Source organism: Ranitomeya variabilis, chromosome 2, assembly GCF_051348905.1.
Source record: "Ranitomeya variabilis isolate aRanVar5 chromosome 2, aRanVar5.hap1, whole genome shotgun sequence".
Classification (NCBI taxonomy): domain Eukaryota; kingdom Metazoa; phylum Chordata; class Amphibia; order Anura; family Dendrobatidae; genus Ranitomeya; species Ranitomeya variabilis.
In genome coordinates, this window is record NC_135233.1 from 461422038 (window position 1) to 461440130 (window position 18093).

At 43.0% G+C, this 18093-nt stretch overlaps 1 protein-coding gene across 3 annotated transcripts in view; it reads right to left on the bottom strand.

The window, feature by feature from the left end:
- Positions 1-5468: 5468 nt before the first annotated feature.
- LOC143806686 (transmembrane protein 272-like) overlaps positions 5469-18093 on the bottom strand; it is a 36439-nt gene continuing 23814 nt past the window's right edge. For all 3 annotated transcript variants that reach the window (XM_077287486.1, XM_077287488.1, XM_077287487.1), the window contains exons 4-7: positions 10875-10934; positions 10601-10777; positions 7649-7803; positions 5469-6534 (exon numbers count right to left, since the gene is read on the bottom strand). In XM_077287486.1, the coding sequence (XP_077143601.1) occupies positions 6469-6534; positions 7649-7803; positions 10601-10777; positions 10875-10934 (458 nt within the window). In that variant the 3' untranslated portion in view covers positions 5469-6468. The remainder of the gene's footprint in view (positions 6535-7648; positions 7804-10600; positions 10778-10874; positions 10935-18093) is intronic.

Below are 18093 nucleotides of genomic sequence, written 5' to 3' on the forward strand. Positions count from 1 at the left end.
CCTATACACATGTGTATATCATCCACGACTTGGATCACCCACCCCTGGCTGAGTGATACGGAATCAATGGCCTGGATGCTTAGGGGTTTAGTGTCCTACACCTCAGGCCATGGGTCTGGACAAAATGAGCATCCACCAGATTGACACCTGCTCCGTTGTCCACAAGCACCGGTATACACTGTTACCCTGCCAACCACCACTTCAGCAGGCAAGGTACACTGAGGGGAAGAAATATACACTCCCTGGTTGCCTCCGTCCACACGACAAGGGGGATGTGGCTTCTTAGGTGGGACAGGTATTTTGGCAGGAGCTGGACAAACACAGATGAAATGACCAGTCCGCCCACAGTAAAAACATCCCCCCACACCACGGTGAACCACAGGCAACCCCGTTTGGGAACCAACTCCTCCCAGCTGCATGGGTTCATCCACCTGCTCAGGTGTGTCCCCCTCCCTAGCAAGGCTACCGGGGGCACATTTGGTGTATGTCTCTCCCTCAAGCGTCTATCTACCCGGATGGCAAGGGACATGGCGGCCTCCAACGACCTGGGGGCGGCGTACTGCACAAGAGTATCCTGTAACCTTGGAGACAGACCCTGCCTAAAATGGGCACAAGAGTATCCTGCAACCTTGGAGACAGGCCCTGACTAAAATGGCTCCTAATGGCAGGGTCATTCCACTGTGTGTCAGTGGCCCACCTCCTAAACTCTGAGTACAGCAGTACTCCTCAGCTGGCCAACCCCCCTGCTTGATTTTACGCAGTCGGGATTTCACCAGGAAGACGCCATCTGGATCCCCATACACAAGTGCCAATGCCGCAAAAAACTCGTCCACGACCGTAAAGATGGAGAACCGGGTGGCAGGGAGAAAGCTCAGGATTGGGGATCACCCTTAAGAAAGGAGATAATCTCCAAACGCTGTTCCTCACGCCTTGATGAACAAGGGCGGAGCCATAAGTACAATTTACAGGCCTCCTGAAAAAACAAAAATGTATCTCTCCCTCCAGAGAACCTGTCAGGAAGAGATATCTTGGGTTCTGGTTGAACCTGCACCTGGGCCAAAGCCCAAAACCCCAACTGCTGCAGCTGTTGCACCCCCTCACTATGCAGCACCTTAAACTCCTCGGTGAGGGTCTGAAGCAGTTGGGCAAAGGCCTGCATTTGAGCCATGGGTCACCAGAAAAAATGGGTCGTTTGGTTATAATGTCACGAAGTGACTGTCCTAGCGTGACATGACCCGACGAGTGGATGGTCACAAAATGGCTTAACACAAAAGGGTACACCAGGGACACTAACAACGGTGGGCCCTGTCAGTAGGGAATGGACACCTTCTACACTCACCTGAGAATGTTCCCTGCTCTTACTAGCGTCCCTATACGGGTTCTATCACTCCGTCGCCCAGCAGGATACCTAATCCCTCACTTGCCCTGCTCCTAGCCCTAAGTAGGGAATTGGCAAGTGAGAACACTGGTCCTACTGCTGCACTAAGACAACACAAGGTAAGATAAGACAAACACCACAGGGAAAAGGAAACACAAAACAACAATTAGCTTTTCTCTGCTGAAATGCACCGCACAGCAGAGTAAGGCACCAAATTACTGCATTCAACTGAAGCACCACTGAACCAGCAACCTTCAGTCTTCAGTACGGTTGGTATCCAAATGGAACTGTATAACCAACAGTCAGCTGATGCATCAGGTGACCTTTTGAAGGATAGTGGGAGTGGTCACCAACCACATCAGCAGACTAGGCAGCAATGTAATTACACCAGCGGCCACCGGGGGAAAAACTGCATTAACTCCCGATGACGTGAAAGGAAAAAAGTTTTAATCTGAGGGAAACCAGATGTGCCACAAATCCAAAAATGGATCGTGACACTTCCTGTATGAATTATTCCAGATTTTCTAGAAACGCCAGTCACATTACCCTTAGCTATAAGCCTGTATCTACTGTAATCAACGAACATTATCAGCAGATCATCAAGCACTTTCCTAGTGAATGTTCTTAGCCTGCACTTAGTAGGATAGGATACATGAATAATGTAAAATTGTAAAATATAAATGCCAACATAAGTTAAGACAAGTGATGAATGAAATGGCCAAATATTCCAATATCGAGCAATAATTCCCAAGAGACAAGAGCATGTAGATGATAAGTAATTCAGTAGTATTGAGTATTTCCTGGAGTAGTCAGAATGCCATGACCATTGGTTAAAGACCTCGATCTCTACGATCCTGTTCAATTACTGTATACGACATACGTCGGGGTATACGTTGAGCAGACATATTGTAGTCAGTCGTGCGATCACTCATAGGGCAGTAGCACTTTATAAAGAAAAATCAAAAATAGAGGCAGCACTCAAAGGTTCAAAGTGAAAAAAGGTGGCGTTTTTGGCACTCATCTAGGTGCAATGTTTAAGTTTCCCAACTGAGACCTTTATCAAGGGAAACACAGTTGATTGTTTTTTTTTAGGCAGATCGCTAAGATCCTCACTTGCTTTTTAGTATTTGTAGGTTATCTGAAAATCTTTTTTTTGTCCTAATGGTTAAGTTGCTTGAAAATGATAGTCGATAATTAGATCGTAGTCAGAGCTCCTGCACACGACCCATCTTCTCGTATGAGTTGGTTTTCACGGATAGCACTCGCACCTATGATACCCGTCTATGGGGCTGTGCACCTGTCCAACTTTTTCCTCGGATGAGTGGGCCACAGAAAATTTTGGAGACGTACGATTTCAATCCAAGCATTGGATCAAAATAGTCAATGCAAACCTATGGGTCTGTGAAAAAAGTTGGGATGTGTAAATGATCCCTGAGTGTGCGATGGATTTTAAGGGGTTGACTGGCATCTTTATCTTAGGGATAGGTCATTACTAGGCGCATATTCCATCTTATGACATTTCTTTTAACCGCTACAGGGTTCGGAAACCCTAAAACAGTTAATAAAATTGACATGTTCAGTCTTTAGGTAGCTTATGGAGTAAAAGTATAGTGTAAAAGACACCGGCAGTGGAGCTGCTGAAAGAATTATGGCAAAACCACTGGCAAAGCTGCTCCAAAAAACGACCACCGGAGCTCTCCTGAAGCAGCTTCGGCTGGGACTGGTGAAACCGCTCCAGAAAAACCATCGGAGTTTACCTGAAGAGGCTTCAGCTGGGAAAACTAAAAGATGTTGTGTTAGCACAGCCTAAGATTTTACACAGCTATTAGAGTTGGGCAAAGAGATTTGCAGAACCCTGATCTACGTCGATACTCCATGGCAGCCAGACCGCTGGAGTGAAATCTTCCTTGATCGGACCTACAATGTCAGCATCCTGGGTGCCTCTTCTGATTAGTAGACCCTTGGGATGCCATGATGTCAAGCAAGATGGAAGATGTCACTTTAAGTAAAGCTTAGTGACTAGGTTGTGGACGTCTAGTAATCACAAGATGTGCTCAAGACACCAGTAATAAATGGGTCGGGCAAGGAAGTTCACAAATCTTTTTGCACAACTCTGACAGCTAGGCTTACAAGGCAGTTAGGAGAAGGGGAGAAGATATTAGAAATAAAACATTTTGAAAAGATGGAAACTTTCTTTGCAACTTTTACAGTTTTTACGCCAGTTTTGGCCACATTTGCCATGATGGGTGGAGACGGGGCTACACGAGTCCCATCGATATTCGCTCTTCTAATTTATGACGAGCTGTGGCGTACCTTACGCCACAAATCTTACTCCAATCTCCACTTTTAAAATGCGCCTGAGTCACTAAGAGATATGCGGGTTTTCATGAATCAGGCGCCTATAACTTCATCCTGCCCGCTCATCCAGGCTGGCGAGAATAATGCCAATCTCGATGAATTGGGGCCCTAATGTGTGATCAACAAAGGTACTAATGCCTCTTCTGACATATGTGGGCTGTAAAAAGGCTACATATACACAGAGAAAGACAAAAATCACACGCACGGTCGTCATAATTTAAGAACTTACATAATTAGTAAATCATGTGTGGTACAGTTAATTGAACCATTATTAATACAACAGCCTCCCGTACACTGACGAGCAGAAATACAGCAATACATAAGTTACAGATCTAGTAACTGTGCAAGAGCTTATAAGAAAATAAAAGGTGTAATAGACTATGAACATCTTTGACATAGAAAAATTGATTTTAAGTATGTAAGCGGTTAGCACCATGGGTTTGTAGCCTTAAGGTACCTTCACACTCAGCAACTTTACAACGAGAACGACAACGATCCGTGACGTTGCAGCGTCCTGGTTAGCGATATTGTTGTGTTTGACACGCAGCAGCGATCTGGATCCCGCTGTGATATCACTGGTCGGAGCTAGAAGTCCAGAACTTTATTTGGTCGTCAGATCGGCGTGTATCGTCGTGTTTGACAGCAAAAGCAACGATGCCAGCAATGTTAAACATGGACCTAACGACCTGTGAGAACGATAAGTGCGTCACCGTTACGTCACAGGATCGCTCCTGCATCGTTCTGGAGCTGCTGTGTTTGACATCTCTACAGCGACCTAAACAGCGACGCTGCAGCGATCAGCTCGTTGTCTATATCGCTGCAGCGTCGCGGAGTGTGGCGGTACCTTTAGTTGACGCCTGGCAGCTAACGCAATTGTACAAATGTAAAGTGATAAGTAATGGGACGCCTGGTCAGAGGTCTGTAAACAAGTACCGAGAGACTAGTTGAAAGAATTTAGATTTTTCAGGTCCAAGATGTGTAAATATGGCGGTCCAGTCTGGGCTCTGTATTCCAGGGGGTATCTAGTATGAGTCTAACCAGAATTATCTAGGTCTGGTCGGATCTCTATACTATTATTTAAAGCATCCAGTGGGTTATCTGTTTTCATTGCAGGATGGGGCATATGCAAACACTTGTTGCGAGTCTTGTTGCAAGTCTTCCTGATTTCTCAAAGGTTCGGAAGTATTTCATATGCAACCTAGGTGACCGATTCCTCCACTTCTCTTTCCTCCTACGGCTTGTATAATTTTCCTCCATGAAAATATGGATGCTTTTCTCCCCCCTCTCCGATTTGGCTTGTACCTCTTCCTACCCTTCCCTTCTGCTATCCATAACACTGAGAGAACGAGGAGAGGAGCAAAGAAGAAAGGATTCAGCGGGACAGTCAGCTACGTGAAATAGTTATGCAGACTCTACAGCAGCAAAATGGGGGGAAATTTTTGCACAATGTTATCTAGAAAGTTGATGAAATTTGCATTAAGGCAGAAAATTAACATTAATGAAAAAAAAAAATCAAAGCAAATGTGGAGATAGCCTTAATAATAATCAGTGATTTAGGACAGAAACCAATAGTAAGTAGTATAACATTAATACAGTTTATAGTCAGGTGTGCTCTAGGACCTATAAAAAGGTGCACAAAGCAAGGCAAATACACCACTCCGATTTCAAAGAAGCCGTAAATAACCGCTAAATAATGACTACCGCAAATAAATTGACATCACAAAGCAAAATGGACAGATGAGTGGTAGAGTATGTAATTCAGCTTCACAAGCTGCTCCATAAGAGGTCGACTACAGAAAGATAGGTGATCTAGTCACAGGCTTAATATTAGCAGAAAACATTCATTCCTTCCAAACAGACAAATCGTGTCATTAATCAAAGAGATCTGCTTGAAATCCTCTGAGCATCCGTTAAAAATAAATTATTCCTCTTCATGGCGGTGAAACAAAATTACTTTTTTTTTCGATTGCTGAACTAGAGCCACATAGAGCTCCTCCTAATTGCCGTCTGCCCAGGACGCATGTACTTTAGAGTTGCTGACGAATAAATGTGCTCCTATGAAGGTCAGACAGGTCTAGAAATACCCTCAAAGGCAACCAGTTGGGTCTAGAAATTTTATGTAAGTAAAAGTGGAGAATGTTTAGCATCCAGAACGCCGTGTTCAGCTCCTTTCCAGTCATCGGGCGCAGCATGGACCGGTCACGGCTGTTCAGTGGATTAATGTCCCCGCTAAGAACATTCACGAGCTAAGCGGGACGTCAAGTGGGAAGGATTGGAGAACAGCTGTGACCTCTCCGTCCTGCCCAGATCTCTCCGTGCTACCTCGATGGCTGGGAAGGAGCAGGACCCAGCGTAATTATAAGATTTAGGAACATCATCACACCACTATAAAAAAAATAATATATGTAATATTTGCACATTTCTCGTAATCTTCATTTGCAATATTTGTACTTCCATCTCACTTGCAGCAATATAGAATATAATATTAGAGATCTTTTCAGTAATTCTCTTTTCCCACAAACTTTATCTAGAATGACGACGTAGACGCTTCCTTCCATAGCCGAAGAGATCGCTTTAAAAAATATATATATTGAGCATATAAGGATCTTGAGAGAAGCCCCAGATTCTATCGGTCAGGGATTTTTCTATGTCCGCATCTCCTTCATCAGCACCCCTATATCCATCCCATAAGACTCAAATAGGTTTGAGGGATCAAGAGTTCAGGTCAGATTTTATTTCAGGGCTTCTTCATCTTCTGGGGAATGGTCTCCGGCAGGAGTCTCGGATGAAGATGCCACCTAAAACAAAGAAAAGGGGAAAATAAAAAGTAACATCGCATCCCGTCTTCGGCATAAGAGACACAACTCAATTTCTAGTAAGTTAAGGCCCAATACACATTAGACGAGGGAGATAACTGACGGACGAATGATTGTTGAGCCGATAGCTATCTCTCCTGACTCCACCACATGCAGGAGGGCTTGGGTTATCATACGCTCATGTGTTCTCGAAGAGTGGGCTTCTGCCAGACTCCACTGGCGGAAATTTAACATCCGGAGAACAAAAGATCGCCCACTGGAAATCTAATATGCTAGGACCTCCTCTGCCCCCGACATCATCTGTCAGGGAGTGTCAGAGGGAGTAGGGAGGCGCCCCATATACATCAGACTGTTTTTCGATCCTGTCGATATCGGTTGGTTCAGAATTTTAGCACAAGATCCTCTTTGACACAAATTTCAGAACTGAAACACATAGTTTTACTATAAAGAACAGCGGTACTCTAGCGCCACTTTTTTCACCTGTAAAAACTGCATAGAAAAAAAACACATTGCAAAACCATGGTAATTTGCTGTAAAACCAGTCTGTTTTTTATATGGTTTTAAGGTCTGTGGTCAAAAGAGTCTATTGTAAATGTGCTCTTGTAATGCTTTTCTACACATTAAGGCCTCATTAAGTCATCAGCCATTTTTCTCATGCACATAAAAAAAAAGTCCAATTTTCATTTGGTCAGTATTTACCAGCGGAGTTTTAACAGCAAATTTTTTGCAGAAAAATAAATAAATTGCAAAGCTTCTCCCACCCTTTACAATGTAGAAAAACGGACAGTACTCAGATGACTTCCATGATTTTCACACACCAAAAGACTTGTACGACCACGTTCACGGATTCAGTATTTGGTCAGTATTTTACATCAGTATTTTTAAGCCAAAACCAGGAGTGGAACAATCAGAGGAAAAGTATAATAGAAACACGTCAACACTGATGTAAAATACTGAACATGGCCTATGGGTAATTTTGAAACATGACTCGGATCAAAAATCGGACATGTGAACAGCCCCACAGACAAAACAGTGATAGAACAGGTGCATGAAAAATGGACGTCTAATGGCCTAAACGTACAAACTCACGACTTACCAGGACTCCAGCACAGAAGCAGAACAAGCAGATTACAGCAACTAAGAGAGCTAAAAAGATATACTCGAAGATCAGGATTCCAAAGGCAAATTTGTAAACAAGATCGTTACAGCGTCTTGGATTTTCTTGGTAAATTCTGAACACCCAGACACTGCCTGAGGGTAAAAAAAGAGCAAAAATACATAAGAGGGAGAAATAGAGCTTTTATGTATTTTTATGAAAAAACAGACAGTTCGATACACATAAGACACAGACATATGCATACCAATAAAACAACAAAGTGGTAAATGGTACATTGGAAACCACAGGCTTGTATTGTGCAGAGCTGTGAGAAATACGCCTTCTCTACAGCTGCTGGAGGACATCAATTTGTACCAAAGGAGCACAGACTTCTATACTGCTTTATGTCTCCTGCACACGTCCGTATAAAACACGTACGTGAAAAAGCGGCACCAGGGTTTTCCATCAGTGTGTCATCCATGTGTCAGAATGTCATCAGTGTCCATTTTTACCATCCATGTGTTATCCATGTTTAGCATCAGTTTTCTCCACCCGTGTGTCATCTTTCTCATCAGTGGGTCCGTTTTTAAAATCTGAATGTCATCCATGTTTTGCATCTGTGTGCCTGTTTTTACCATCAGTGTTTCATCCGGGTGTCCATTTTCACCATGTGTGTGTCATCCATGTTTTGCATTTGTGGGTTTGTTTTCACCATCAGTGTGTGGTCCGTGTGTCCATTTTTACCATTAGTGTCAGATAAAGAAATATATAAATGACAAAGCTTCTGCTATACTTTGCAGTGTTAAATACGGGCGGGACACTGATGCCATCCGTGTGCTGTAACGTGTTTGTCACGGAGCCATAGACTTGTATTGGCCCTTGTCATCCATGTTGTCAAATTAAAGCTGACATGTGTATAGGAGAACGGCGCACAGGGAATAAAATGCTGCAATGCCGTGTGGCTTTGAGGCATGAACACAACCCTGCGGAACTGATCAGGAGGAGAGAAGTTGCAGGAGGGACCGAATTAGCCAGTGCTCCGAGAGGTGACAGTGACAAAGCCAGCCTTGGATATAAAAGGCCAGCGCGCCAAAACAGAAGAGGATTGGACGCCAAGGGAAATGACAGGTGGTCCTACTGCAGATCCAGCAGCCATGACAGTTTACCGCAGCTGTGCGTACCTGTAAAGCCCAGACTCAAACAACGACGGTCAAGCACCAAAGACCAGAGCTACGCTAGGCAAGGTCCAGACTTCACCCGTCGACGGTCAAGCATCGAAGACCCAAACGACGTCGGTCAACAGCCAAAGACCAGCCCCCATCAATAAGGACCAAGGAGACACTGTCAAGTACCGAAGAAGCCTTGAGGATATTCAAGCCTGGGTTGGTGATCAGAAGAGACGTGTGGGATGGGCCGTTACTTTCAGCAGAGACTTACAGTACCGGGTGAGGGCAGAGGGAGGGCTGCCGATCAAATGGGTCTGATGCTAGAGCGGCCCAAAGAGAACTAATCTTTGTTAGGAAAACGTGCAGCTAGTGAGATGGAGCAGCGGTCCTTGCCAGGTCCAGGAACCCGCGGAGGTTCTAAGAGACTGTTCCCGCCAAGTACAGAGTTTACCCAAGTCCCACCTAGGATTAGGTTGGACTGTAGTCCTAGAGTTTAGCCTGATATTCCCCACTGTACATTAACCAATATATTCCTGTTTATACAATTGCTTTGCCATTGATTCTGTGAATACTGTGTCTGTGTAATCTGCCTCTAATAACAATCCACTATTCATATAATTCTGTTACGCAAATAAAAGTAGATTGTTGTACTGCCTGTGTCTCTGCTGTTGTATGTAGTTCACCAGCTTACAATGGTACCAAAGATTATAATGGGTATATGTGGTATCAGTGAAAGAAATGGATGACACAAGTACTGGGAACATGGATGTGTGAATGGGGCCTAAGAAGAACAAAACATTTTTTTATACCTATATTCAAGTTACACATTTTTTAAAACTTAAGTCAATGAAGGATTCACATTTATAAAATATTCCTTCTAAGTCCTCATTCACATTTCAGTTTTTCTCACAAAAAATTAATGAAAAATGGAAGGATTATTTTGATCAGATTTTGATTAAAATAATTTTAGCGTCATCAATTTTTCTCACTTGTAAGGGGGAAGAAAAAAACAAAAAACGTTTCTCCACCTTCTTCTTTCTGACAATCCATGAAGAATGGACAACATCCGAGTGTGGCAAGATTTTTTCATGGGAGGGACTCCTCTGCGAGGAAAATGGACGAGTGCAAATCAGATTAGGAAAAAAAAAAAATCGGATTGCACTCTGACCAATGTTAATCTATGAGTTACAGCTCATCTGCAATTTTTTTCTCAGCTCAGATCGAGATGAGAAAACAAGAGTGGAATGCTGCAGTTGTCCTTGTATCTTGGACGAGATGCGCCAATGCAAGTCAATGGGTGTGATTTAAAAAAAAAATAAAAATCACACGCCACTCAGACCACGTGATCATGTGAGTGCTGTCCGATTTTACACACCCATGTCCTTTGAAAAGATGGCAATTCCAGCAAAGGCTAGGCTGACATCTTTGGGCTGATATTATTAGCATAGGAAAGGACCATAGATATTGGCCCCCTCCCTGACTAAAAACATCAACTCTCAGCCACCAGAGAAATGGCGCATCCATAAGAGGCACCAATTCTGACACTTAGCCTCGCACTTCCCACTTGCCTAGTGGGGTAATAGTTGGGGTGGGGCGTTGGATGTCACTTTTGTATTGTCAGGTGACACGAAGCAAAGAGATTGGCAATGGAGAGGCATCTATAAGACGTGTTGGACCCTCTACACCCCTGATCTGACATTAATGACCTATGCATGGGATATATCCAGACAATCTCTATTTTGCAAGTAAAGTTATTTTCTTTTATAAGAAACACCATGAAATATACCTGCAATGAACCAACAAAAGGAGAAAATGCCCAGAACACTCTCTATGGAATACGCCAACTTTTCAGCGACGATCTTCAGCGGGATAAGTGCAAAAGCCAGTAAGTGAAATACTCCGGCCACTATCAGATAGATGGGGATTTTGGGCTCGATTGGACAGTTGTCGACATGCATGGATCCTGTAGTGAAAAACAAAAATCATTCCAATCAACGCGTTTCATATTTAGAGCCAATAAACTAGATATTCCAGTGTATCTGTATGGTCACCCGTCTTACCTATAATAACCATGGCAATGCTGAGCACCGTCCAGAGCAACACAGAGAATATCTGTGAGGCTGAAAGAAAAACACAAAATACTTCTGTAACTGAGCACTTCAGAAGGTCCCCCTGTGCCATTCCAGAGAAAGTCAAATATAGCATTTCAGCAGAATGGTGATCGAGCATGTGGATAACTTTTTCCATCTGGAATACCCCTTTAACACAGGGCAAATTTAGCTTTTTTTGTCCTAGTCTTGTATTTAAATATCCAGGCCAAAGTGGGGAGTGCACTCCCTCAGGTCCTGGGGCAATGTTCTGTTCTGGGGTAATGTTTCATATTACCGACACCTGTTACTTGCCACAGGTGAGTTTGAACGAGCATCACAGGCTTGAAACAAAGTTGTTTACCCACAATTTTGGAAAGGTGCCCACAATTTTATCCAGACAATTTTGTGGGTTTTGTGTGAAATTATGACCAATTTGCCTTTTTTTCCTCTCTTCTTTGTATTGCTCCAATACGCATAAAGGAAATAAACGTGTATTTGTACTTAATTTTTTGGTACAATTTCAAGGGTGCCAATATTTTTGGCCTTGACTGTATTAGCAATTTGGATATTTTAATATCTTAGATAAACAGAAAAAAAAAAAAAGATTCCATCACCAGATGGAAAATATTATCTCTCAAACTGTATCCTCTGCGATCTCCTGCTGTAATGTCAGGATTGTTTTTGAGCGGAGAACACAGCACAGGAAGGAGGGATAGCACACGGGGTAGACTGGTCAAAGAAGAGAGCACAGACGGGAGAAGTCAGCACATGGGGATAGACACTGGATAGGTGGGTGAGCACATGGGGGGAGAAATTCTCAACGCCGCAAAGCCTGCCCCCATCGTGACATTACCGCCCTCCCGATGCGATGGCATCGGGCCTCCACCAAGTTATAGTAATATTAGCAAAATGTAGTATAGTTCTCCTGATTCGCAATGTGGCTTACCCCATGTGCAGTGGAGCCCTAAGCTCAGATGTTACCGTAGTATGACAAAGTATTTCGGATGATCACCCATGTTGTGTTACGTGGAAATACATGGATCAGTTAGGTAAAGGTGTACATGTGCGAGTTTTCTTGCCGATTGGTAAATGTGGATTGTACTGACATCTAGTGTCAGATAAGAAAACTGCATTAAAGGGGTTGTCTGAATTTCATTTTGAGCTTTAACCCTTTGATCAAGAGTCGCAACGACATGATCAAAGAAAGTTCCTCCGGCAACTGGGTCCTTGGATTATTTTAGCGACACTATTGAGAACTGGGGGACCTGTCATGATACTCTGGGGTGTGCCCGACCAACCCCCTCCAACCCACCGATAAACCCAGCTCACTTTTAAAGAAAGTGCAAAAATGCAAAAAGTTGCAGAAATTAGGATTTAGGGCTCAAGCAGACGTTCGTGCTCGTACAGAAGTGCTCAAGGCTGGCTACGGATCTCCTGACCAGAGCATGGCGGATTCATATACTTCTATGAGACAATAACACTCGGGTCAGGACTCTGCACATTGCCGTCCGAGATCGGGACGCCTTGTTGTTTTTTTTTCATTTATTTATTTAATCATTAAAAGCTGTCCAATAAGCTCCACATGGTGCAATTTTATAATATGTTGGGGGGTTGTGCAATTATAAGTCTATATATCTGTCTGTTGATATAACTCTCTATTTCTATAGCATTTACTGATGTCTAAAAATGCATGCCAAAAATGCTACAGAAAGGCAACAAATCCACAGTCATTTTTAAAACCTGTGTTTTTGATTGACTTCATTGATGTCAATGGGTGAAAAAACACAGTAAAAATGTACACGCTGCAGATTTGAAACTCAACCAAATCTGCAAGGCATAAATAAGCAACGTGTGCACGTGACATCAGGATTCCCTTAAGGTTTTGTGACAAATCCGTGCGGCAAAAATGCAACGTGTGCACACCGCCTTACTGTCGCAAACTAGGTTGCCTGAGAATATATTTCCTTTGCAAGCAAACTTCCTCAAATCACTTGAATGGAAACTGTCAGCAGGTTTTTGTTATGTAATGTAGGAACAGCGTGAGGCTGAGACACTGATTTCAGCAATGTTTCACTTATTAGGCTGTATGCTGTTGTTTGACACAATGAGTGTTTTATCAGCAGGAGATTATCACTGTCCAGACTAGTGCTCATGTGCTTCCTGGTTCAGCTCTGACCCCAGCAGTGAATAGCAGCTTACTCTCAATATGGAGAAGTAGCCAAAAGTGTTGGCACCCTTGAACTTGTTCCAGAAAATGAAATATTCCTCCCAGAAAATTATTGAAATGACATGTTTTGTTATACACACAGTTATTTCCTTTGAGTGTATTGGAACAACACAGAAAAAAACGGCAAATTGGACATGATTTCACACTAAATCACAAAAATGGTCCGGACAAAATTGTTGGTACCTTTCCAAAATCGTGGGTAAACAACTTTTTTTCAAGCATGCGATGTTCGTCAAACTCACCTGTGGCAAGTAACAGGTGTGGGCAATATGAAAATCACACCTGAAACCAGATAAAAAGGGGAGAAGTTGACTCAATCTTTGCACTGTGTGTCTGTGTGTGCCACACTAAGCATGGAGAACAGAAAGAGGAGAGGAGAACTGTCTGAGGACTTGAGAACAAAAATTGTTGAAAAATATCAACAATCTCAAGGTTACAAGTCCATCTGCAGAGATCTTGATGTTGCTATGTCCACGGTGTGCAACATACTCAAGAAGTTTACAACTAGTGATGAGCGATCGTGCTCGTGTCTTAATTGAGTATTTTTTGACATGCTCGAAAAAGATGCTTGAGCTGCCATAGCTGCATGTCTAGCGGCTGTTTGACAGCCAAAAACCATGCAGGGATTACCTGTTTGTTAGGCAATGCCTGCGGCTGTCGAACAGCCATGAGAGACATGCAGCCAGGGCGAACCGAGCATTTTTTTTAGCTTGCCGAAAATACTCGATTATGACATGAGCACACTCGGATAACACCTTATCCAAGCACGATCGCTCATCACCATTTACAACCCATGACACTATAGCTATTCTCCCTGGACGTGGACAGCAGAGAAAAATTGATGAAAAGTTGCAATGCTGGATAGTCCGGATGGAGGATAAGTAGTCCCAATCAAGTTCCAAAGGAATTACAGCTGTCCTGCAAGCTCAGAGTGCATCAGTGTCAGCGTGAACTATCCATCAATATTTGAATGAAATGAAGCACTATAGCATGAGACTCAGGAGAACCCCACTGCTGACACAGAAACATAAAAAAGATGGACTGCAGTTTGCCAAAATGTACATAAGTAAGCCAAAATCCTTCTGGGAAATCTGTCTCTGGACAGATGAGACCAAGATAGAGCTTTTTGGTAAAGCACATCACTATTGTTTACCGAAAAAGGAATGAGGCATTAAAAAAAAAAGAAAACAACAAAAAAAACCACAGTACCTAAAGTCAAATATGGTGGAGGTTCAAATATTTTTTTTGCTGTTGTTTTGCTGCCTCTGGCACTTGGCGCCTTAACTATGTGCAAGGTCTCATGAAATCTGAAGATTACCAAAGGATTTTGGGTCACAATATAGTGTCCAGTGTCAGAAAGTTGGGTTTGCGTCCTAGGTCATGGGTATTCCAGGAAGACAATGACCCCAAACACACTTCAAGAAGCACCCAGAAATGGATGGAAACAAAGCTCTGGAGAATTCTGAAGTGGCAGCAATGAGTCCAGATCTAAATCCCATTGGACACCTGTGGAGAGATCTTAACCCCTTCATGACCTTGGGATTTTCCGTTTTTCCTTGTTTGTTTTTCGCTCCCCTCCTTCCCAGATCCATAACTTTTTTATTTTTCCATCAATATGGCCATGTGAGGGCTTATTTTTTGCAGGAGGAATTGTACTTTTGAACGACATCATTGGTTTTAGCATTTCGTGCACTAGAAAACGGGAAAAAAATTCCAAGTGCGGTGAAATTGCAAAAAAAGTGCAATCCCACACTTGTTTTTTGTTTGGCTTTTTTGCTAGGTTCACTTAATACTAAAACTGACCTGCCATTTGAATTCTCCAGGTCATTACGAGTTCATAGACACCTAACATGGCTAGGTTACGTTTTCTTTAAGTGGTGGAAAAAAATTCCAAACTTTGCTAAAAAAATAATAATAAAAAAATGGCGCCATTTTCCGATACCTGTAGCGTCTCCATTTTTCGTGATCTTGGGTAAGGTGAGGGCTTATTTTTTGCGTGCCGAGCTGACGTTTCTATTGATACCACTTTTGTGCAGATACGTTCTTTTGATCGCCCGTTACTGCATTTTAATGCAATGTCGCAACGACCAAAAAAACATAATTCTGGCGTTTCAAATTTTTTTCTCGCTACGCCATTTAGCGATCAGGTTAATACTTTTTTTTTTAATTGATAGATCGGGCGATTCTGAACGCGCCGATACCAAATATGTGTAGGTTTGACTTTTTTTTTTAATTGTTTTATTTTGAATGGGGCGAAAGGGGGGCGATTTAAACTTTTATATATATATTTTTTTTTTCACATTTTTTTTTAACCTTTTTTAAAACTTTTGCCATGTTTCAATAGCCTTCATAGGAGGCTAGAAGCTGGCACAACTGGATCGGCTCTGCTACATAGCAGCGATCATCAGATCGCTTGTATGCAGCAGAAATGCAGGTGTGCTATGAGCGCCGACTACAGGGTAGTGCTCACAGCTAGCGGGGATCAGTAACCATAGAGGTCTCAAGGACCTCTATGGTTACAATGCAGAAGCATCGCTGACCCCCGATCATGTGACGGGGTCGGCGATGCACGCATTTCCGGCCGCGCGTCCGGAAGCGGTAGTTAAATGCCGCTGTCAGCATTTGACCGCGGCATTTAACTAGTTAATAGAGGCAGGCGAATCGCGATTTCACCCACAAAACAGCTGACATGTCCCGGCTTTGATGCGGGCTCACCGCCGGAGCCCGCATCAAAGTGGGGATCCTGACCTTGGACGTACTATCTCGTGCGAGGTCAGAAAGGGGTTAAATTACTGTCGCCTTCAAATATGAGAGACCTGGAGCAATCTGCAAAAGAAGAAGAGTTCAAAATTTCAGTAGAGAGGTGTAAGAAGCTTGTTGATTGATTACAGTTATTTATTCCAAAGGGAGTGACCAAATATTAGGTTGAGGGTGCCAACAATTTTGTCCGGACAATTTTAGGGGTCTTAAGTGAAATTATGTCCAATTTGCCTTTTATTCTCTTTTTTTGTGTTGTTCCAATACACAAAGAGGAAATAAACACGTGTATAACAACACATATGTAATTGAACTCATTTTCTGGGAGAAATACTTTATTTTCTCTATTTTATATAAATACTCTATTTCTCTAATTTCAAGAGTGCCAACACTTCCGGCCGTGACTGTACCATGTGCATAAAGAGCCTGCTGTGGGCAGGTTTAGCTTTCTCAACTCTGCTTCATGCTGCATCTAAAAACTCTGATTGCATCATAACTGCTGCACCAAGTAAACTAAGTGATACATCATTGGAATCAGTGTCTCTGCCCCTACTTTATGCTGCTCTCAGATGGGGTATCAAAAACCTGGCGACAGATTCCCTTTAAAGAGTTATTCCCATCTGTACTCACAATGTACTGCAGAAGCTGCCTGCAGGCGTGGTAAGTGCTCTGTTCACATGAAGCACTTTAGATGCACAATTTCAGGAGAAAGGAGGGTCCAAAAAGGTCAAACCCCCAACAATCAACAAGAATAGGTGATAACCGGCTAAGATTCGAATAACCCTTTATGTCTTTAGATGGAGACCACGTTAGCTCTGAGCTGAGGGTGCAGAAGGGGAAAGTACGATTGCAATATTTCTATTTTTCATGAATTTTATTTTAATTATGTGGTCAAAAATTAAGAAAAAAATATGTGTAAAAATGTAAAAAAATATACAGTATATACAGTGGGGCAAAAAAGTATTTAGTCATTCAGCAATAGTGCAAGTTCCACCACTTAAAAAGATGAGAGGCGTCTGTAATTTACATCATAGGTAGACCTCAACTATGGGAGACAAACTGAGAAAAAAAAATCCAGAAAATCACATTGTCTGTTTTTTTATCATTTTATTTGCATTTTATGGTGGAAAATAAGTATTTGGTCAGAAACAAAATTTCATCTCAATACTTTGTAATATATCCTTTGTTGGCAATGACAGAGGTCAAACGTTTTCTGTAAGTCTTCACAAGGTTGCCACACACTGTTGTTGGTATGTTGGCCCATTCCTCCATGCAGATCTCCTCTAGAGCAGTGATGTTTTTGGCTTTTCGCTTGGCAACACGGACTTTCAACTCCCTTCAAAGGTTTTCTATAGGGTTGAGATCTGGAGACTGGCTAGGCCACTCCAGGACCTTGAAATGCTTCTTACGAAGCCACTCCTTCGTTGCCCTGGCGGTGTGCTTTGGATCATTGTCATGTTGAAAGACCCAGCCACGTTTCAACTTCAATGCCCTTGCTGATGGAAGGAGGTTTGCACTCAAAATCTCACGATACATGGCCCCATTCATTCTTTCATGTACCCGGATCAGTCGTCCTGGCCCCTTTGCAGAGAAACAGCCCCAAAGCATGATGTTTCCACCACCATGCTTTACAGTAGGTATGGTGTTTGATGGATGCAACTCAGTATTCTTTTTCCTCCAAACACGACAAGTTGTGTTTCTACCAAACAGTTCCAGTTTGGTTTCATCAGACCATAGGACATTCTCCCAAACTCCTCTGTATCATCCAAATGCTCTCTAGCAAACTTCAGACGGGCCCGGACATGTACTGGCTTAAGCAGTGGGACACGTCTGGCACTGCAGGATCTGAGTCCATGGTGGCGTAGTGTGTTACTTATGGTAGGCCTTGTTACATTGGTCCCAGCTCTCTGCAGTTCACTCACTAGGTCCCCCCGCGTGGTTCTGGGATTTTTGCTCACCGTTCTTGTGATCATTCTGACCCCACGGGGTGGGATTTTGCGTGGAGCCCCAGATCGAGGGAGATTATCAGTGGTCTTGTATGTCTTCCATTTTCTAATTATTGCTCCCACTGTTGATTTCTTCACTCCAAGCTGGTTGGCTATTGCAGATTCAGTCTTCCCAGCCTGGTGCAGGGCTACAATTTTGTTTCTGGTGTCCTTTGACAGCTCTTTGGTCTTCACCATAGTGGAGTTTGGAGTCAGACTG